Here is a 22669-nt window from a genome sequence, read left to right as displayed (position 1 = left end):
TCACTGTTGTGAGGGTTTTAATTAGTCACACCAATTTCTCATTGGAAAAATAAATTATTAGTAAATGTCTTTGTCCTAATACATTTATATTTTGTAATAAAGGATTTATTATTATCCAATTACATTATAAATAAAAATGATCAACGAATCAAGTCAATATCTGTTTCGTATAAACAAATACACAAACATTTATAATTTCGTACAAATGCTGCTTGCTTGCAACTACATGTAAGACAAAAGAAAAAAAAAACTTATTGGATGCCATATATATTCCATGCCTCTACATATGGCCCCATATATCGAAATGCTGCTTAATTCTGTACATTTGTATTTTTTAGTCAACTACATAAAAATATATAAACAATAACCATTATTACCAGGAAACAAAATCAAAATTTGTAGTCCTTTTAGCAAATATTGTATCAAACACTGCTTTGGTGTTTTATATTTGAGTTGCAACGTTAAAAAAAACTCAATGTTGTTGTAATTCTAGTTAATAAATCGTCAAGTTTACAAAAAAAAAATCTTGTATGTTTTTAATCCTTGGAAGGTTATCAATCGTTTTTTTAATTTCCACGGTGGTGAAAGATAAACTCTGAGCATACATTTGTTTTTTTTTTTGTTTTTTTTTTTGTAGAAACTCTATAAATTCAGATTTTATTTTGGAAACTAGAAATAGGAATTGTAGATTCGGGATTCAGACAACGAAGAATGGACTCTATTTTTGATTTCAACCGCAGTTAAAAATAAAACCATGAGTAATCACATTTGGGTTTGATCTCCTTGCAATGTTCCCGTTCTCGAGGAGCCTGCTAATCATCTGACCGATCCATTTATTCCTAGTGATCCTCGGGTTTTACTCTTCTTTCTCTCCCATGGCGGCTCTGTTCTGTTAGACCCATCGCCTGATTCTCCTCCTTTTTCTTTTTCTCGTTCGTAAATCTCTCTCAGTTCGCTCGATCGGTTGTGGGCTCCTTGAAAAATCCGAAATTTTCTCGAGTTCGTTCCTGGGTCTTTCGCTTTCCGAGTTCTGATCATGGCGGTCGTTGAGAACGGAGGTGCTGATGCTGGGGCCGGCGTGATCTCTTCGTCACCGCCGTCTTCGGTGGCGAGTCAGGACTCAAACCTGTCTTCCAACGACCAGGCCCACCAATCGAGGATCGAGCTCGGTTTTCACCAGAACGGCGGCGGTACAATTCTCCAACACGATCAAGGCGGCATCTACGGCAAGATCGGTCCGCACGTGGAGAGATCCGACGGCGCCGGCGGCGGAGAGAGCTTCAAGCGCGAGATGAGGGAGCTTCAGGAGCTCTTCTCCAAGCTCAACCCCATGGCTGAGGAGTTTGTTCCTCCATCGCTGGTCAAGCAAGGCGTTGACGGATTTAACGGCGTCAATGGAGGTTTCATCACCGGCTTCAACTCGTTCATGGGCAACTACGGCTTTGCTGCCCCCGCAAACGGTTCCATCAACGGCGGGTTTCGACGGGTAAGACTCCGGTCTCTCTCTCTCTATCTCATGCGTCATTTCGGCGTTTGTGAAGTAAATTTCGCCAAATGATTCTATGGTTTTGGAGTTGCGATAGCATAGACATTAGTACTGAACAAATCCTTTGTTGTTTTCCTCCTGGGCGCTTCGTCTTTGTCTCTTCCTTCCTTCACCGACTCTGTTGTTTTGAGATTATGATGTAGATTTCGCCATTTTTGGGTAGGAGTTTGGGGATATCCAAAGTTATGGATCAAAGTCTCTGTCTCACTTTTCCCTCCTGGAACTCCAAAGCTGGCTGTTTTTGGTTTTGATAAGCATATGAAAAGCTTGTAATTCTGTTGTTTGAATGTGCTCTGTTTGTTTTTTCCTTCACATTAAGCGGCTTCCTTGGACGCTGTATGCAAAGTATTCTTCATTTCAGCGAGACTCCCATACTGTTTTCTCGCAGAAGAAGAGTTTCGGGCAAGGGCAAAGGAGGATCAACAGTCGGACAAACATAGCTCAAAGGGAAGAGATCATCCAGAGAACTGTCTATGTCTCTGATATTGACCATCAGGTTAAAAAGCTTGAACATTTCCTCTTGGATTCTTCTCGGACTGTCCATCTCTTGCACCTTTCCATCTATACTTCTATGTAGTTTATTTATTTTTATTAAATTTTTTGTATGTCCGGGTCTATATAGGTCACTGAGGAGCAGCTTGCTGGTTTGTTTGTCAGCTGTGGACAGGTAAATCTCTTTGGGGTGTCTATATAGGTACTCCATGTCTTGCTTGGGCCATGCTTTGTGTTAACTGCTTAGTTTTAGCAGGTCGTTGATTGCCGTATATGTGGTGACCCTAACTCGGTCCTTCGCTTTGCCTTTGTCGTGTTCACTGATGAAGGTATCAGAAAGAACTTTAAATGTCTGACTTTGTATGCTGCAGCAGTCTGTCAGGTGGTTATGTGATGTTTTTCTTGGTGGTTTGATTTCGTAGAGGGTGCAAGGGCCGCTCTGGACTTATCTGGGACGATGCTGGGATTCTATCCGGTTAGGGTTCTGCCCTCCAAAACGGCTATTGCACCGGTTAACCCGACCTTCTTACCGAGGGTGAGATTTTTTTCTTGTACTCGTGTGATTACGAGGCATAGCTCCGGTTCTTTGACTCAGAAAATGATCTGTTGCTGTTTGGATTCAGAACGAAGATGAACGTGAGATGTGTGCGAGGACTATTTACTGCACTAACATTGACAAGAAGGTGTCTCCCTTATATCATTCTCTCGTTATAAGTGATTCATGGTCTTTAGTCATATAAGTTCAACCCGAGTTATGATCTCCTTTCTGGTGCATGATACAATGGTGTTTACTACAGGTCACTCAAGCAGATGTGAAGCTCTTTTTCGAGTCTGTTTGTGGAGAGGTTCGTGACGGTTATCTCTACACAGTTGCTATGAAGATGAAACAAAAAAACGCATTTTTTCACCTGCTTGAATACCGGTAACTGTTATGCAGGTGAACTGCCTGAGGCTGCTGGGAGACTTTCATCACTCAACTCGTATTGCTTTCGTAGAGTTTGTGATGGTAAGTGGGTTAATTTCTCGACTCATCGCTTACCGGTGTTCCATATTAACTAGAATTCAGAAAGTTCACCGATGAATCTCGCCACAGGCTGTGATTCAAAGCACATATTAGGTTTGTGTGGTAAAGGATCGATTTTCATATGACCCACCATCAGTTCCTCTCTGTTTTATTCTTTTAATGCTGAAAATGACAGCAAACAAGCTTCTAAGAATCTTTTCTCCGGCGTCGTTTCAGGCAGAAAGTGCAATAGCTGCTCTCAACTGCAGTGGTGTTGTTCTGGGTTCGTTACCGATAAGGTAAGAGAAGAGACAAAACCCATCGGCTCGGTTCCGATATCTCTTTTCTTTTCCACATGGATCGTGTAACATTTTCAGCTCTTGTTTCTTTGATGGTCGTTAATTATATCAGGGTGAGCCCCTCGAAGACCCCTGTTCGTCCTCGTCACACAAGACATCCATTTCACTGATACTTAGCTGCAGGTTCACCAGACATATATATACATGCCTGTTAGACTATATATATATATATCTCCCTCTTTCTCTCTCTCTCTCTCTCTTACAAAAACTGCCATGTAAAGATGGTCTGCAACTCTGGTCTCTGCCTGGGAACCAGTCTTTTGGTAATCTCCTTCTTGGGTAGTTTTAATGTCTGGAACTTAGAACAGAACACACGGAGCAAGAATCCACCTCGAGGGTTTTGGAGATGTGTGTGTGTGTGTATATGACACATATATACACATACATTGTCTTTACGTTTTTGCCATGGCTCATTTGGACACATTTATGGAACATTTGCTTTTGCAGTGAGAGAGAGGCCCTATACCCATTTGCTTTAGATATTATCACTTAGATTATGAAGCGTGTGTGGATATATGTACATATACATATATACATATACATATATATATGTATGTCTCATCTGTCCTACTTGTTTGCCATTGAGAAAGCGGGTTTAGTGTATGGATTCAATAGACATCGAATTCTACCTCCGAGATTGCGATAATGAAAAAACTTTCCTTTTTTTTTTTAATGCATCATATCATTTATTATTCCGCACAATAATTTCGTTCCTCGGTGGTTAAGAGATCCACATGAAATTCGTTCTACACAAAATATCTTCTAATCTCCTTTTTACCCTTTTCCCATAATTGAATGACCTTTTGATTGTACACATCAACCTACGGTTGGCCGTTTTAAATAAGACTGGACCCCCTACCATTCATATGTACGTTACGCATGCATGTATTAATGCCTTGTAAACCTACCATGCATCCACATGAAAGAAAAATCGTTAGTTTCGCAGCAATATATACATATATATATATATATATGTTGTTTTGAGGTATAGAACCTTATTTTGATGTTTTTCGGCGTTCAGATTCAAAAATCGAAAATCTCGGATACCCGATCCAGGTTAGCAAGATTGCTAGTTAGAAAAGGAAATGACTGGAATATGTAAACTTTGCTAATTTATTAGCAAGAGTCGGTAGGGACAGGCGGTCTCGAGTACTATCATCATAGAAAAAACAGCTGCTTGTGTTTCGTAATAATCAAATCAAATGATAGGCTTTAATCAAAATCACTATTAATAACTCCTCATAAAAAGCTGGATTTGAAACTGTTACATCTAATCGTACATTGCTCAGAAGATAACAAGGCATATGAACATGGCTGAAACTCGAGGGAAGATCATCACTTGCAAAGGTAAGTAATTCATACATACTCGTGTGTGTATGTGTGTGTGTGTATAAATGTGAATGGTGATGACTATATATACATGCATCATTCATCTGTTTGAAGCTGCCGTGGCATGGGGCCCGAAAGAGCCGCTTGTTATACAAGAAGTCTGCGTTGAACCTCCTCATAAAACGGAGGTTCGTCTCAAGATCCTGTACTCCTCCATCTGCCATACTGATCTTGGTGCTTGGACCGGAGAGGTATAACTGATTTACATCAAACCTCTCGTAATCCATTGAGATTATTAAAGTTCTATATATATGCCCTTTATTCACATTACGTTTATGTATCAAAGAAGGAAGCTCAACGAGCATTTCCACGGATTCTTGGCCACGAAGCTGTCGGGTATCGTGCTCCAAATTCCCTATACACACACACACACACACTCAATCTCTATGCATTTCTATGCATTTCTTGGACATAGATGCTGATCAATATATAACGATTATAGGGTTGTGGAGAGCGTAGGAGAAGGAGTAGAAGATATAAAGGAAGGAGACTACGTTATACCGATATTCAATGGAGAATGCGGAGAATGTGAGGTCTGCAAGCAAAAAGATAGCAACTTGTGCGAGAAATACCGGGTGGATCCGATGAAGAAAGTGATGGTCAGCGATGGAAACCCGAGGTTCTTCACCAAGGATGACTCACGACCCATCTTTCACTTCTTGAACACTTCTACATTTACCGAATACACGGTTTTGGACTCGGCTTGTGTCGTCAAGATCGATCCCAATGCCTCTCTCATACACATATATATACACACACATACACATATCACCTACACGTACACACAAGAAAAACTGGCCATTTTCGTCATAGGTGTTGTAGGCACAGTCGAACACACACGGATATATATATATATATATATATATATATATATATATACACGCACACAGATACACACACAAGTCCAGTATACAGATTGTGTCGATCTTATCTGTTTTTGCTGCATACCCTTCACTAATGAGGGAAATGACAATATACTGATATAACTTTGATTACATATATATATATATATATATATATATGCATCATGCATGACGTTAATGTGGATGACCAGTCAATACGTCCATGGTACATTACACTTTTTCCTCACCAGAAAAACTTTGAAATCAGAATGAAATCATGTGTGGGAAGCTCTTGTATCGGCCACAAAACTATTCTATGCATCAATATATATGTATATACATATATATATACAGACATATATATCATGTAACTCGACGTTACATGCCATATAAACAGAGGATAAAGGAGGTCACAGGAGGTGGTGTAGATTACAGCTTCGAATGCACAGGAAACGTTGATGTTCTTCGCGAAGCCTTCTTATCAACTCGAGCTGTAAGTAAATACAGCCGTGTAATAAGCGATAACCGGTATTTTTTCAATAAACGGTTAATGCAAACCGGTGCGAATGAAATCACCTGATCTCAGTCAGTTAATGTAAGCGAGATAGATGGATTGCAGGGATGGGGGATCGACGGTGCTGGTGGGCGTATACCCGACGCCGAGAACACTGCCTCTTCATCCCATGGAGCTTTTCGACGGCCGCACCATCACTGCCTCTACCTTTGGCGGCTTCAAACCCAAATCTCAGCTCCCACATTTCGCCGGTCAATGCAGGCAAGGGGTCAGTCTCTCTACACTTCAAATTACTCAAATTTTACCATTTCAATTCATTAAAGAAAAAAACGTATTTGTGGGCGAGTGGTCAGCAGCGGTGTGCAAAGCATTGAGAGCTTGGCGGTTCGATTCCTCGTTGGGGAGGGGTTTTCACATGGACTGTCTCGATCCTCTGGAAGATGTAGTTGGACTAAAGGCCCGGTAAACTTTCGGATTACCAAAAGAAAAAGAAAAAACGTTAATATTGTCGTAAGTATGTGTAACACCATCAGAATGGGTTTAATCCTTGAACTCGATTCAGAATCTGATGGAAATTCATACTTTGGGAATGGTATTAATTGTTGTTTTATATTAATCAAAGGGTCTATATATATACATATATATATAAAGAACTGACTACCAACAAATCGTGATATATGAGTATTAGCCATGTTTTTTTTATAAATAGGTATTAGCCATGTTTCTAATGGAGATAACTTTTTTTTATAAGGATCTAAATTTAATTAGAAATCATTTCTAAAATTTATTTTGGCAGAAAAAGTGAGAGCTATATATATTCTAATCCTATAATTAAATAGTTTACAGTCTAAAGTTAAATTAAAAATTAAAGGCTTGAAATCATATATCGTTTCCAAATTATTTGATAATTAATGAAATGAAACGTGCAGGTAGTGAAATTGGAACCTTTCATAACCAACGAGCTTCCCTTCGAGCAGATAAACGACGCGTTTAAGCTCCTTCGCGATGGCAAAACTCTTCGATGCCTTCTTCGAATCTCCAAACATCTCATGAAATATCTATTCTTGCTCCTTTTTTAAAAGAATAATTATAAATTATTATTATTATTAGGAAAAATCTAAAAAAAAATACCTAAACTTGTCAATTTTCACAAAATAAAACCTCAAACTATTTTTTATCAAATAAAACTCCAACTTTATTTTTTAGATAAAAATAAATCTGAATTTTATAATCGTTATCATTTTTAAACTTGAATACTGACATAGCATACAGATATATTATGTGGTAAATCAATATTTTGACCATATTTGACACGTCGTCATTTATATATCGCAATATCGTTACGTCACATCAACGATCAATTTAAAAATAATAATTGTTATTTTGTGAAAATTAACAGGTATTTTTTTAGAATTTTTCTTTATTATTATTTGTGTGAATTTTATTTTATATCACTTAATTTAAATGATAAAATGGAATTTGCAATTTAATCATTCTTTCTATGTGTGTGTGTATATATATATATGTGAACATGTAATCTAACGTTTTCTAACCTGACCAACTATCGTCATGGCATCCGTCTAGTATACTTCCAGTTAAGTGCCTGCGTTCAATTAGGGTTGAATCTTACATATAATACTTTATGAAATCCCTACATTATAAGATGCGACCATATAATAATAAAACATAATTGAATAAATCCACATAAAACATATGACTAATTACGTCACTATGAGCATGCCTTTACATGACAAAGGAAAATATTGTCGAGTTGCTTGACATGCAAACTTTGCTCAGCTTCACCAACCAAAACAATTTCATTGGACTTTTCGATTATTTATTATTTAATTATTGGTTATTAATTAATTAATTAATTGATTTTAAACATATTCCTCTGTGTTTCTCTTTTTATTATCCTCTTCGGCATTCTCTTGCTGCCGTCACGACATACATCATAAGCAACTATAACCATAAGTAGAGCGCAGTCAAACGTATTAATGGAATTTGGTGCAACAGAAAAAAGAATAAATAAAATATGAATATTCTCTTACATTTTTTTAAAAAAAAAAGCTTTCTACCGTAATATATATGGTTAATTAATCATATTTCCAATAAGAATAAACAAACCTTTTTTTTTGTTTTGGTTAAGGATATTTCTATTCAATCTTAGAAGAAAAAAAACATATTCACTCAATTTTTATATTGAATTTCGGTTCAATTTTGAATTGTTTCACTTTGTTTTTTCAAAACTTATCCTTAAAAAAATATATTTCCGTTTTTTGTGATTCAAAGTAAAAATTGTTTCAATATGTTCTAACATTACAAATGAAAGAAAAAACATAGTAAAATTCGCATTGTTACAAAAAAAAAATCGCATCCGAATAATAATATTATTGTAAGAGCTCAAATTTAATATAGAGCATATATATATATATGGAAATCCGGAATCACGATTAGAGAAAGTGCAAGGCGGCAAAGAGGTCAAATGTCCTTAATCATGTAGAATTTGTTATTCCATCAATTTGTAACCAAAGCATGATTAACCATAGAATTTAGGAAATTAAAGCATCATTATTGATGTTGAAACACATTAGACCCCATCACTCGCAAAGTCTTCACCACAGTACCCTGTGGACCGCATCTCCCTCTCCTTTTGTTTTTTCATTTTATTATTTGCTAGCAAAATAAAAGCATACATCTTGGCCTTATTATATATGTTTTTTTTCACATGCTTAACCCCCACATTTTACGCATAATATAATATAATATTATACGAAACTTAAATAACCTAACAATTTCTTGCAAAAATTTCGAAAAGTGTGAGAGAGTGAGTGAGAGAGGACTTGTGAAAGCTCAGTGTCTCCCATCGTCTTTTTCGTTGGGAGTGGTTGCTCCACCCTAACCCTTCATCTTTACACATTATATATATATATATATATATGTGTGTGTGTGTGTGTGTAATGTGTGTGGGTGTGGGTGTGTTTTCCTCAATGTTTTCCATTGTATCGTTTGACCGTTTGTTTTGGTTTGCATTGGCTAAAAAACACCGAGTTTCACGTGAAAATTGACAATTACGTATACCATTTACTATACAATATGGTGTTTTATCGTTCATGGTCGTATATATGTCGGTCGATATTTTGCATTCTTATATGCATTTCGGGCGATCTTTATATCGGATAGGCTCATAAACATGTGACAGTATAGACCTATAGAGATTTCATGGTTCCATATAAATGCCACATCTTTATATTTTGTTTCGATGGCAGATGAATCCATATATATAACATGAATCCATAAAATAACAGACAAAATGGGGATCTCTCCCAGCTCTTGTGGTTTGAGAGCTCACTTTCCTGAGGTCGTGAGTTCAACATCCAGAGTATGGAGATTTTCCCACCTGCTACCTTCGGATGTCTCACTCCCCACGGGTGTGTTGCAGGGTCGCGTTCGTGGGTCGGGATTAGTCTGGATCTCTAGGCCTGAGATTACCCGGTTATAAAAAAAAAAGCAGACAAAATGAAGGAAATTATTTTAATGAAACGTTTTTGAAAAAAATTGAAATTCTATATTTTTACCATTTTTATCTTAGTTTTTTCTATATATATATATATATATATATGCGAATTCAGGACATCTGATATACAGAGTAACTATTAATAGCAGACACTGCGAAAAACGTGCGAAGTGAATAGTTGATATTTTTTGACGGCGGATGCCCAAAAGATTTGTATAATCGAGTTTAGCATTTGATTGAGCCCTCAAATTTATTCTCGATATTATAAATATATTTGGATCCAGTAGCTTTCACTAAATCTGAAATGGTTTACCAATAATTAAATACAACACATTTATTGTTTCATGTACTAATTAAATAGAATATTCGAAAGGGTATAATGCAACATTAAATATACATATGGAGGCAATTTAGGGGGGAGAGAGATGTGAAGGTTCGAGTGTCACATTTGTGATAGGCACTGGCCCCCCTCTGTTCACTATATTTTTCAATGTGATGAATTTCAACGTTTTTGTGTCTAAATATTTTATTAAAAAAAAAAACATGAAAACATCCAATAAGATTAATATCCGATTTGCCCCTATTGGTGTCGAAAATACATTAACATCCACCTTATATTAAATTACAAATTTGAATTTTCTTTTATAGTTTGCATGCATGGATCAGACATATATCTAAATTACGTCGAGTATCTTATAAATAGTTATGTAAGGATATAGATATCCCTTTTTTTATTACACCTCGATATCCACTAATTTAATGCTGGATCATCCCAAATCCTAACCACGGAGGAATGCGGCACTTTCTCTTAATTAGTATCATCGTATGTATTGACTTCAACGATATATATTATAGATAACATATATATATATATATATATGCTCACGTCAAACCAAATATGATGTAATGTGTAGAACCTACATAATGCTCATCGAATTCGATTTCAATATGGAAGATATTAATTAGGTAGTTAATTTAATTGGCAGATTATTCCATTTTACACATTTTAATGCGCGGTCCTTTTTTTTTTCTTCTTTCTTCTTTATTATTTTTATTTTATTTATTGGCTTTTGCTCGTCATTTTCCCCCTTTTGGGCCATGTCGTCGTGTCCAACCACCATTATAAAATCATCACTCTTTTTTATTATCCCTACCAAGTACTAACCAATCCACTCACAGATCAAGATCTCCATAAGCTCTCTCTTCTTCCCCCCACACAAGGGAATTAAGTGACTGATCAATGGATCATCCATTAATGCCGGATAGTAAGGTTAACCTGTCCATTAATGGGCAGTCTCACGTCCCTCCTGGCTTCAGATTTCATCCCACGGAGGAGGAACTTCTCCATTATTATCTTCGCAAGAAGGTTTGCTACGAAAAGATCGATCTCGACGTCATTCGTGAAGTCGATCTCAATAAGCTCGAACCTTGGGATATTCAAGGTACGTACTCTTGAAACCCAAATCCTAAAATTTTCTTCTCCTTCTGTTCCTCGTCCCTCTTTCTCTTGTCTGGTATGTCCGATCGAGGTTTTGTCTTGTGCATGTGTACTTTGCATGGTTTCATCTTACGTGGATTTTATTAAAAAAACTCAAATTAAATGCTGTGTGTTCACATTCACATGTTTTGCGCCGGTCTCCGAAACTAATTTGTATCAGTATTAAGATTCAAAATCTCCTTAATTATGGATTATATATGTAAATGTTCTTTAGACTTTTCGTCCGCGTCTTGTTTGCATGCAGCTAAAACTGCTTTTTGAACATATATATTATAATGCTTTACTGAACACTAATTTCTATGTAATTACATCTTTGACATTCTTCATTTGTCCGTAATATTTTTCGATGTGTGAAGCATTATTTTTCTACATATGTATCATACGAATCAAGGACAGTCCATTGGCCTAGTAAATACAGCCAACGTCTGTCGATGTTTTTCTTTTGATATTACATGACTAAAGATATGCTTCCGAAGTCAAACTACAAGAGATGCCATTGATTTTTTGTCTATTTTTTCCTCGTTATTGTAACCAACGTATAATATTAATATATTATCACATTATCACGTCATCCTTTTCTTAACCCACGGGCCCAATCGAGATCTTTGAGATCTTATCTTGTGTTGGTTAGTCACACTATGTATCATTTAGTGAGTTTTTACTGTTTAACTAATCATAGTGAAATTTGAAAATCAAAATTATAGTACGACCACGTAATCACCCGCCATACATGTTGTCGGATGTAGAGAAATGTCGAATTGGTTCGGCGCCCCAAACCGATTGGTACTTTTTCAGCCACAAGGACAAGAAGTATCCGACCGGAACGAGGACTAACCGGGCGACGGCGGCCGGATTCTGGAAAGCGACGGGACGAGACAAGATCATCTGTAGTGGCGCCCGAAGGATTGGATTGAGGAAAACACTCGTGTTCTACAAAGGAAGAGCTCCTCATGGTCAGAAATCTGATTGGATCATGCATGAGTACCGGCTCGACGATAATTTTGTCTTCCCAACTCCTAATAATGTAAGTTGTTACGGTTACAAATAACGAACAGCATGAAATAAAGTTGGTTTCACTTGATTGCACTAAAGTCTCAATCAACTAGGGTAAATGCGTTTTCTTTTTGGTGGTCCACGAACATGATAGAGGAAACTTTCCAATGTAATGCAGGGCTCTGATGTTCTAACTGGGGACTCCATGAGTTGTAATGAAGATGGTTGGGTCGTATGTCGGGTTTTCAAGAAGAAGAACTATCACAAGATCATGGATTCTCCTAGAATCTGTCTATCTTCTTCGGTTCATCCGAATAAGCCGACGTTTCATCCCGAAAACGGCAACGTCTTGGATCAGATTCTTCTCTGCATGGGAAGGACTGGCTCCGACATCTGCAGATCCGAGGATCAGAAGACGAACGGCAACAACATAGGACTGCTCGGTTCGTGCGACGACAACACCGAAGACGTTCTCTTGCATGAGAGTTTCATGCAACTTCCACGTCTAGAGACACCCAAGTCCGAAAACCACCCCGTCGTCAGCGAGAACCGGTTAGGGAAGTCCCCGGTTCAGGAGGAGAGAACCGGACCGGTTAGTGATTGGGCGAGTCTTGACCGGCTGGTGGCTTGGCAGCTGAACAATGGTCATCATCGAATGGTTGACATGTCTGACCGTGATAAATCTTGTTTGAACGATCATCCGAGTGTGGAAGAAGATGGTAACATGATTCGAAGATTGAATCTCCATTGGCATGGCAATGATGAAGAAGACATTGACATATGGAGTAGTCTCACTGAGTCATCGTCCTCTCCTACGTCTTTAGATCCTCTGGGGCATTTGTCAATATGACTACTGTATATCGGGACACATACACATGTATACACGTATACACAAGGGCACGTATTTCTTCCGTATAAATAAATAATATACTTTATATAACTAATCATACGGTTCGTGTCGATTTTGTACATATGGGTCTTGTCTCGGTTCTTCGACATATCTCGCGTCGTTTGTATAGCCAACATGATGAAAACTATCGTGAGATAATTTCACTTCGGGATTTTATTTCATGCACGCATTACAAGAAACCATGTCGTCTGTCTAGAATATCCTGTACCAATATTGTTGAACCAGAAAAATAAAAATACGCATTGAAAGACCATTAATTTTGGCCTATCAATATAAATCTTATATTTTGGATTACAAGTGCTCATATTGACAATTTGATGAAGGTGGTGATTGTATACGTACGGGGGCCATAATATCACAAGCCTTGTTCACTCCAAATGATTATATATATACATATATATATATATAGACATCTTTTGGGGTGGGAAGGAGGGAGATGGGTCACTCGACACACATAATTGGCAACAACCTATTTAGATCATTAGTCACAATATTAATCAATTTGTGCACATGCCATCTTAATTGATCAAACATATTGATCATGGGATTAGTAGAATCTTATTTAATCTCCCACCTTGCCGAACTTTCGTTTGATAACAGTGGTCCAACACCATGATGTCAACATATAGATCAACACATTGAAGCCATATAAAAATCTCTTTTATTTTTATTTTGTATTTTGGTGGATTGGACAAATTGGATAAAGAACCAAACAACCCAAGTACTGTTGTACCAATAAGCATAAGATTCATTTGTCCAAAATCCAATGGTGATGTTAAGAGAGAGAGAGAGAGAGAGAGAGAGAGAGAGAGAGAGAGAGAGAGTATATATGCAGATTCAGAAATGTTTTTGAATGTACCCGTAAATCGATGAACAACAAAAGGCCAAGGGTCGTAATTAATCGCATTAATGACGTGGGTGAAGTGATGTTTATTTTGACTTTAGGTGAATGCCGAATATTGGTCGGATTATACATTAGTCTTCCTTCGTTATGATTTTAACTTTTGTATTCCAATTAAATGTCGTTATCTTTTCGTTTTCGTTGGAGAATCCCCATGTCGCATTCCATGAGTTTACAAGCACTACCATACCATGAGCATATATTCATTTTTGTTTATTGTTTTTCCCCCCAAAATTATCTGTTCTATAACGTGTAAATAGCATGGTCAACGTCTTCTATGTTAAACAAAAATTAGAATATTCGAATTCGAATAGATAGAGAAATCACTGCATGAATTTAAATCCGAAGAAATTGGATGATCTCTATTTGATATTTTGTAATTTTGACGAATCCTAGGTATAAATCATACATACAAACGAGTGAATGAAGTTTCATTTTCTTGTTTTGAAATACTTCTAATTTGGGCAAATTACTTGTTTATATTATATTTTTAATTAATAATTGAAATTGGCAATGTATATTTGGATATGTAGAATCAAACAATGAAAATATCTAAAAATTGAAAGAAAAAAATTAAAAAAAAAAACTCTTTAAAAATGATTATTTCTTCTTACGAAATCTGAATTCCAATCGAATCCGAACATAATTTAGTGAAATCTAATCGTAAACCAACGCAAAAATATTTATGAGCTCACAAAGGTTCTTCTTCTCGTGTGTAAAATCTTTTAGTGTAATTTTTCTTTGTCGCCTACTACTACATAAACAATGGCTGTATGAAAAAAAACAACAACCTTAAAAGATAAATTATACAACTATTTTTTTCTAAAAAAATATTCGATCTTTCAGAGATTTTATATTGGTCTCAGATTTAATTTGAATTCGATTAATCTGATTTCAGTAGAATTTTATCCAACTTTTTTTTTTTTTGCGTAAAACTCGATTCAAATATAGTTAGATAATATACCCTTCAAATTTATGTTAACTTAACGTCCACTTTTTTTTAAAAAAAAAAATGTAATATGGAATAAAAATGTACACTATATATATATCGTTGAAGAAAAGAGTTATCGAATATCTGTTTCAGCTGATAATAATTCTGTCCGTGGAAAAAAAAAATTGAAACAGAGTGTGTCCGTAACAGATGGGAAGTCATCTCACAAGTTTATATCCTTTAATATTATTAAAACTAAATAATAAGAAATTAAACTTTTCTAATTTTCCGTGGTGGTACTATTACTTTGAAAACACCATGGTTAACAAAATTATAATTATTATAAACCAATCAGAACGCCGGGGATTGGCCGACAGGCCCCACGAAAATCCATGCAGCACAATATACATGTAAATTCCAACTATATTAAGATAAAAACTCGTTATCATATACTATGATTAAATTCGCTGTCTTAATTTATCCGACTCAAATAAATAATCTATCTTGTAATAAATATGTTTGGTGTATGAAATGAAAATTATATTTGCACACAAAGTCTATCTCTATGTACAATTTTATTAGTGTGTATGACAATTTATAAAAGAACCATATCATATGATTTTGACCTTTCTGATTCTATTTTTTTTCTTAAAACCAAACATCCTCAATTACATAAACGGTAAAATAATTGGAATTATTGCAACTTGCTTGAAGTATTATCACTACATTTAACATTTCAGATTTCTGTCGTTCAACTATTTTTTTAGTTTATTATTTTGTAAAAAATTATTAATTCAGTTTAGTTTAATTTGCAAAATTGATTCAATTGTTATCCGGATTCACTTAACATCCAATTCTCAGTATGAAATGAATTATTTGTTTAGAAAAAAATACTCGATTATTTGTTATTATTATTTTTATATTTCATTTGAATTTAATTAATTAATTTTATAAAGATTATATCTCATGCATGCTTGACAAGCCCGTCCATGTGTAGTAGCGTCTTTATAAAATGGGCCTCTGAGTTAGGCCCAAAATGTAAAGCATACTAGCGTGGGCTTATGGGCCCTCACAACCGATCATCCACTGTCACATATAGGATTGGCAATTTGGTTGGGGTTCCATTTACTTTGGTCGTTTTTTCAACTTTGAAAAAAAAGAGGTCCAATTTCAAATTTGTTGATTCATGTTCATGGCATTACAGAAGAAGACTTGAACTTAGTTATTTTCACCGGAGCAGAAATGGCTGAACAACTGAGAAAACAACCTGAGCTTTGATTTATGATACGATTCTTTCCTGTCGGAACAAAGACTTGCAGTGTAAACGATGAAGATTCCGATCAACTGCAGATGGGACAGAGAACGAGACCGTTCTCGTTACACTCCCGACATCTCACCACCGCGGCGGAGTTCCTCCATCCCTCCACCAGTTTACAGCTTCCGTTGCACCGGAAACACGGCAGGAACCCTACTCCGCCGCATCCATCGCACTCGCCGCCGCATTTCCTCGGCAGCCCTTTTACCAGTTCCCCGAAAAGACCCTCCTCCACCAGCCTCAGCACCTCCTCTGCTCCGCCGATGTACCTCCCGTCCACGAATACCCTCGGCGGAATCTCCGCCGTCAGATTCTTCAGCTCTTCCCTGAACCCTCTGTCCATCGACACGTCTCTCTCGCAGACGGCCACGCCGAAGCTCTCGACGGCGGCTCTCACGGCGTTGCAGGCAACTGTCGACCGTGTAGATCACGACGCGGTTCTCTCCTCCCGGCGGACAGAGCTTCTGGAACTGAAACTGGAACTTCTCCGAAAAATTCGGATCTAGCGGTTTCATCAGGACCTCATCGCTCAAATTCTTTCTAGGGTTTCTCCGATTGGGATCCGAATTCTCCTTATTGAATCCGGCTGAGGCACTGAATTTCACCGGAGTCCTCGGCATCGGCGAGAATCGGAAGCTCTCGGCGTCGAGACCGGACATGAGCTCCCAGGAGTTGATGACCTCTGGTTCCGACCGGATGAGCCTGGGCTCGGACCAGAGCGAGTTGGGCTGGGTCAGGACAGAGTCGACGGTGAGTCGCTCAGGCGGAGTCATGGGTGCAGCGGCGGAGGGCGGCGGAGGGTCTAGGGAGAGGAGGCCATAGGTGGTGGAGGTGAGGTTGACGATATGGTTGCCGAAGGCGGAGCCGCCGAGCTGTGAGAACTCGTCGTCTTGGTTCAACAGGTTCGACGAGACACAACCCATCGCCGGATATTCGATTCGACGCCGGAAATTTTCTTTCTTTCTTTTTTGCCGGAGTTCCTTGAGATTCGAGTATACGAATTTGAAACTGAACGTGAAAGTGAGGGGAGGAGGAGTGAGATCAGGACAAAAGCTTAGATTAAATTAAAGTCCTTTCTTTTTTTAAATGCAAAGTAAATACCCATGTGGCGTTTCAGTTAATGTTATTATTTAAAAAATAGAAATAATTTAAGCAGTTCCAAAATAATTAACATTTCAAATTCAACTGTCCATTTTTCAGTGATGGACTCGCAAACCTTTTTTTTTTTTAAGATGCCCCATGTTTAATAATCGATATTTTATGAAACTGATTATACAGTTAATTAATTGTGTAATATATTTGTTTTTTATTATTTATTTTTGGGGCACAATTTCTAAGTTTGTTTAAACAAAGACCGAACCTTTTTCTTTTTTCAAAATTCAAGAGAAGGGGCCCAGGCGGTCACGGATCAAGGGGGCTGTCATATAAAAGGAGTTTGAAAATTAATGAGAAAGTGACGGTGACCGAAGCAACATGCAAAAAGCCCAAATTTTTAATTGTATCTATCAGTCGTAGAAAATTATATCGGAAGGCCCATTAGATAATAAGAAGTTAAAAGCCCATTAAATAAATTCAATTTTATGTCGAGCGAGTCCGGCAATGGGTACGTGCGTTCGAGAGCCTCAAGAGTGCATCAATGGACTGTTTCTGGGAAGATCATGAATCAGACAACTCTGGTGGTTATGCTGATGATGGGTTCGCCGGAGAGATCTCGCCGTGTTCCACGACCGATCTCCGGTTTCTAAAGTTAGAGCTTTTCGAACTTATAGATTCAGTTCTGTGTTGTTTTCCTCGTCCGATGTTGCCTTCGCGGATTGGCAAACGAAACCAATTAACAACACCAGAACAGATCCATTGGGTTTTCCCTGTTTTCCGGTGCAGAAATTTTCAGAATTTCAACGCAACGTACATCAGAGAGAGAGAGAGAGCAGAGGACGAGACAACGAACACAACAGTTTCAGAAAACAAGAAATCGGATTGAACAAAGCCTAAGATCCCAACTGGGCAAAAACACCGAACCCAGAGATTTCAGTTTCTCTAAAAATGACTGAGAACTGTAAAACGTATTTAAGAAGAAGATCATCTGAACTCTTTCACTGACCAGTCCACAGTTTTTGTCTTTTCAGTTTGAGCTTCTGCTGCAGCTACTGGTGGTGGCACTACTGATGCTGCAGCCGCTACCATTACTCGAGACGCCAAGGCACAAGGCTTCAGCCAACGGCCCACCAGGCGGCGACCCCAACCACGACAATCCCCCCTCGTGGCACATCCACTGCTGCTGATGGTTCGAACCCATCAAGCCATCCACTGCTTCATTTCTGTTGCCTTCTACCTCTCCAGCCATAGACAGTGAGAGGGAGCTTCCCATTGCTTCATTTGCAAATGCGTCAATGAAGTGCCTTGTCTCTAGGGAATGTGTCTGGTTTAGACTCATAAGGCCCTCCACCGAGCCGAAGCTCTGGCTTACCAGCTGTTCCTTCTGTCCGAAATTAAGATTGTGATCGAACCCGAGGCTGTTGCCGTTGGATCTTCCGGGTTCTTGGCTTGATCCCACCTTCAGCTGAATCATTTCACCCAATTCGTGGGTTGAACAATTCATTACAGAAGCATCATCATCCTTCATAAACCACCTCAAGCCCCTACATTGAGCAAACAGCCCATGTATCATCATATCAAAGTGTTGAAAAGCCTTTATGCATACAAATGGACGGGTGAACAATAATCCAGTGCACTAACGCCAAACAATTGTCCAATATAGTACCTTAGATCTTATAACAACAGCTTAGAGTTATGCAAGTAGAAATCAGCTCCATTGGCGGAAAAAAAAAACAAGGGCATGTAACCAACCTGTGTTGATCATATGAAGAGGAAGCAGAGGCCAGAGGGGGATACATAGCCAATTGGGTCTCGGGTTGGCCGTAAAAGTTAGGATTTTGAAGGTAAGTCCTAACCAACTGGTCAGTAGTATTGTTCTTAGCGGCCGCGGCTATGGTGGAGGTTCCATGATTGACAGTGTGAGGAGGTAATTCCACATGCTTTCTTGAACGGGGGCGGTTTTTGTGAGAGTGTCTTTCACAGTACTTGTGATCAGGAATGACGTTTCTTGAACACCGCCATTTCTTCCCGTCTGTCCTTCGGCACCGCCATGGCTCCAGATCCATGCTGTTGCTTGCACTTGAAGCAATCCCCAATTGAAGTGTACCGCCTTTTTCAGCTGTGGCCAATGTAGACAATGAAAACAAGCAGAACTCCATCAACCAACAAAGCAGAGATTGCGTTCTACAACAATGAGACTGATGAGACTAAACACCAACAAAAACAAAAAATTTCAAACGTTTGAAATAAAGTTAACCCCTTTCCAGATGGAACCACAGTGAAACAGAAACCCATGGAAGATGATCAAGCGAAAGCAGTAAAAAAAAGTATCACGAACATTTAACACTATATATATATATATATATATATATATATATGAGCATCAGTAATAATAATAATAATAATAATGTAACAGAATAAACGACGGGCCAGTTACAATTAACTGCAGCAGGAACAGGATCAGAAGACATCATGTACCTATATATACTCTTCTGCCTCTCAAACTCTTGCAACTGAGCTTCACTGAAAGCACATGCCTTCTCACTTATACTCATTGTTCCCGTTTCCCCTAAACCAACACCAAAATCAAATCAAAACCCATCAAAATCACAGTTTCAGCGCTAATTCATAACTCAGACGTCCATAAAGATAACAACTGTAACCTGAAGAGGTTAGAGTAGAAAAAGGGTCTGTTGATGAAGCAGCGCCAGTGGAACCGACGTGGTAGAACATGTTACTGAGACAAGGAGTGAATGTCTGGCTGTTTGAAGCACAAAACAAAGGACCACCAGCGGTACTGCTACTAATACCTCCATCATAACAGCAACAGAAGGACGAGGAAGAGAAGGACGATGATGATGATGATGACAATGATGATGATGTACTGTGATGGGGAAGCACCATGATGCCTTTATGCGAGTGTTCTTGAACTCCAAATCCAAACCCAGAAGCAAAACCTTGTCTACGCTATGCTCTTGCCCCAACTAACACGTCTCTTGAACCCATGAAAACCCTTTCTATCTATCTAAATATCTCTCTTTATCTCATGCAAATCCGCTAAAAAAGATTTGGGAAAAAAACCGACCTTTTTCTCTTCAAGCTATCACCTTTTCTTCACTCAAATAACAACCATTCATCTCCCAGAAAAAAACACACAAGAACAGAAAGGAAACAGAAAGAAGGCAGAACCCCTTCTGTTTTATGTATTTCTCACTGTAACTGAACCTGGGAATGGGAAAAAAAAACCTAGCCTTTTCCTCTCCCCAAGGTTCCAGCTTTTTACCACAAACAACAACTAGAAGCCTAAAAAACCCTCAAAATCAAAGTGTGAAAAAAAAAACACAAGCGCAGAGAAATGGAGGAAGTAAAAGGGGGGAAAAGGTCAAGTTTGACAAACGAATGCCTCTTCTCGTAAACTTGAAGACAAAGAGGAAAAGACCATCCTGTTTTCACAAGAAAGATCCCGACTTTTATTTCCTCAAACAACCATTGCCCACCTCCCAAAACCTTTAAAGGAAAAAACTCCAAAGAACACGAGAGAAACCCAAAAAAAAAAAGGGAAAGAAATCCTCCTCTGTTATATATATGTCTATGTCTGTGGAATTGAAGAACGAGAAAAATGAGAGGATGGGGGAGAAATAGTGGGGGGAACTAGGTTAAAGGAGTGGGGGATGCGGTGCCGCCATTCGAGAGCTTCATGAGGTGTAAGCTTTTTGCTTCCTTAGCTTCCAACATTCGGACTTGTTTCGGAATACAGACAAATCTTTAATTCTGTCCACTATTACTCCTACCCCCCCTCTCTCTCCCTCCTCACACACACTGTGGCGTCCTAAGTTGTCGTTTCCTCCCCTAAACGCCGTTAACTGTCCGTCACCGCCTCATGCCTCTTTCTTCGACCTTCGGTGACGTCCTTCTCTGTTTTTCTTTTTCCCTCACTAAACATCGAGTTAATGCTCCGCGTAGGAAAAATTTCAAAGAGCATGCATGCATATGGACCATACATGTGCATCTAGATATTATTATCGCGTAGAGTGTTTTACTGCACGTTCTTCAAGAATTTCTTCCACATTATCTCATCCCATAAAGTCATATATGTGTATATATATGTGTGTGCTTGTGTATATATTGATTATGAAGTTATAAACTTCATCGTAATTTATGTTTGCGTTCTTGTTATGCGTTATACGAAGTAACTAATGGAGTGTGTAGGTCTACTAATAAAAATAGTAAATCAATGGTGACGCTCTAACTACATCCACGTAACGACCACATCCTATTATTACTAATGAAAAGGTATAAAACCCTCTTTCATGTGACAACAAAATGTCGATCCATTATATTTATAGGTTCTTGAAACTCTTTACCTTCTTTTTTTTCTAGGAACATTCTACTTTAGTTGTAATAAGCTCAATATTATTATATAGAAATCGATATTTATACATTTTTTTCTTATCCTAAACAAGTGTTGGTTGGACCATACAAACCACTATCAAATAAATATATTATATGGATAAAAAAACAAATACCTTATAGTGGAAACAAATCTTGAATGGTAAAAAAGTGGTTTACTTTGCAATCACATATGACAATGACAACTTCGGTAACAAACTTGAAAATATACTGACAATTTTTTTTTAATAATCCAAAAGTTTACCTAATTTTCGATCCAATTGTATAGTTCAAAACAGTTCCAAATGGAGATTCGAATCTAAATTGAAAATGAACTATATAATCCATCCCTTATCCCACCTAATCTTAGATAATACTCCCTCCGTTTCATTTTATATGACGTTTAAGAATTCACACACAAATTAAGAAAAATAATGTTTTATCCGAAATATCCTTATTTATTGCATAGATAATTATCATTGGTAGAATATTTAAATATTATTAAATAAGGGTAAATTTAGAAAAATTATTAAAAAATACATTGAAAATCTGAAAACGTTATTTATTTTAAAACAAAAAATTTGTTCTAAAACGTCATTTAAAATGAAACAGTGGGAGTATATGGTAACTTTGTTTCAAAGAATTATTATTCAAAACAATATACTCCTCTAGTCTCTCTCTATCTATCTATTTATATAGTATAAGTACCATGACGGTCCATGTATACAAATTATATAATTTGTAAGCAAACAGAAACATTAAACAACAAAACCAGATGAGACAGCAGAAGAAGAAGATGCACGATAAGACTAGATCGATCCGTTAGGTAACGGCGTTAGGACGCCATAACGAGCATGGGGGATCGTGCGCATGAATGGGACCCACATGGGGGAAACCGTGGTATTAAGGGACCACAGGATGTGATGCTCTAACTAATTAGTAATCGCACCTGTTTTCCCTCTTTGGTTACTCCTT

General features: G+C 37.8%; 5 protein-coding genes across 9 annotated transcripts; 3 read left to right on the top strand and 2 right to left on the bottom strand.

Moving 5' to 3' along the window:
* Nucleotides 1-717: 717 nt before the first annotated feature.
* Nucleotides 718-3878, top strand: LOC104815340 (polyadenylate-binding protein-interacting protein 11-like). Of its 4 annotated transcripts, none has more exons than XM_010543696.2 (10): nucleotides 718-1486; nucleotides 1866-2042; nucleotides 2169-2213; nucleotides 2292-2367; nucleotides 2461-2573; nucleotides 2662-2721; nucleotides 2836-2883; nucleotides 2976-3044; nucleotides 3279-3340; nucleotides 3453-3878. In XM_010543696.2, exons 1-10 carry the CDS (start codon nucleotides 1037-1039, stop codon nucleotides 3508-3510), a joined length of 1158 nt encoding a protein of 385 aa, XP_010541998.1. In that variant the 5' UTR covers nucleotides 718-1036; the 3' UTR covers nucleotides 3511-3878. The 4 variants fall into 4 exon arrangements, with proteins under 4 accessions (XP_010541998.1, XP_010542006.1, XP_010542013.1 ...); XM_010543704.2 differs by having other exon boundaries at nucleotides 721-1486; nucleotides 2295-2367; XM_010543711.2 differs by having other exon boundaries at nucleotides 724-1486; nucleotides 1935-2042.
* A 779-nt stretch (nucleotides 3879-4657) lies between these two features.
* Nucleotides 4658-6338, top strand: LOC104815330 (alcohol dehydrogenase-like 3). The gene is made up of 6 exons (XM_019202472.1): nucleotides 4658-4747; nucleotides 4844-4980; nucleotides 5076-5125; nucleotides 5232-5408; nucleotides 6029-6124; nucleotides 6251-6338. The coding sequence occupies exons 1-5, from the start codon at nucleotides 4705-4707 to the stop codon at nucleotides 6033-6035; spliced, it is 414 nt and encodes a 137-aa protein (XP_019058017.1). The 5' UTR covers nucleotides 4658-4704; the 3' UTR covers nucleotides 6036-6124; nucleotides 6251-6338.
* A 4529-nt stretch (nucleotides 6339-10867) lies between these two features.
* On the top strand, nucleotides 10868-13057 carry LOC104815320 (NAC domain-containing protein 12). The gene is made up of 3 exons (XM_010543675.2): nucleotides 10868-11104; nucleotides 11907-12184; nucleotides 12332-13057. The coding sequence occupies exons 1-3, from the start codon at nucleotides 10903-10905 to the stop codon at nucleotides 13001-13003; spliced, it is 1152 nt and encodes a 383-aa protein (XP_010541977.1). The 5' UTR covers nucleotides 10868-10902; the 3' UTR covers nucleotides 13004-13057.
* Nucleotides 13058-16056: 2999 nt separating this feature from the next.
* Nucleotides 16057-17303, bottom strand: LOC104815313 (uncharacterized protein At5g39865). Its single transcript, XM_019203495.1, is given in 2 exon segments — nucleotides 16057-16623; nucleotides 16625-17303. Coding segments are annotated over 2 exon segments (897 nt in total). The 5' UTR covers nucleotides 17134-17303; the 3' UTR covers nucleotides 16057-16235.
* A 755-nt stretch (nucleotides 17304-18058) lies between these two features.
* LOC104815306 (growth-regulating factor 8) lies at nucleotides 18059-21689 on the bottom strand. 2 transcript variants are annotated; one of them, XM_019203494.1, is made up of 4 exons: nucleotides 19969-21689; nucleotides 19784-19874; nucleotides 19058-19424; nucleotides 18059-18849 (listed from the first exon to the last, which is right to left on the bottom strand). In XM_019203494.1, exons 3-4 carry the CDS (start codon nucleotides 19369-19371, stop codon nucleotides 18333-18335), a joined length of 831 nt encoding a protein of 276 aa, XP_019059039.1. In that variant the 5' UTR covers nucleotides 19372-19424; nucleotides 19784-19874; nucleotides 19969-21689; the 3' UTR covers nucleotides 18059-18332. The 2 variants fall into 2 exon arrangements, with proteins under 2 accessions (XP_019059039.1, XP_010541954.1); XM_010543652.1 differs by lacking the exons at nucleotides 19784-19874; nucleotides 19969-21689 and having other exon boundaries at nucleotides 19058-19628.
* Nucleotides 21690-22669: the final 980 nt, after the last annotated feature.

This window comes from Tarenaya hassleriana, unplaced genomic scaffold (genome assembly GCF_000463585.1).
Source record: "Tarenaya hassleriana unplaced genomic scaffold, ASM46358v1 Cleome1, whole genome shotgun sequence".
NCBI classification, from domain to species: Eukaryota; Viridiplantae; Streptophyta; class Magnoliopsida; order Brassicales; family Cleomaceae; genus Tarenaya; species Tarenaya hassleriana.
The sequence above is the reverse complement of the archived record's forward strand: the minus strand, read 5'-3'. Positions and strand labels throughout refer to the sequence as shown.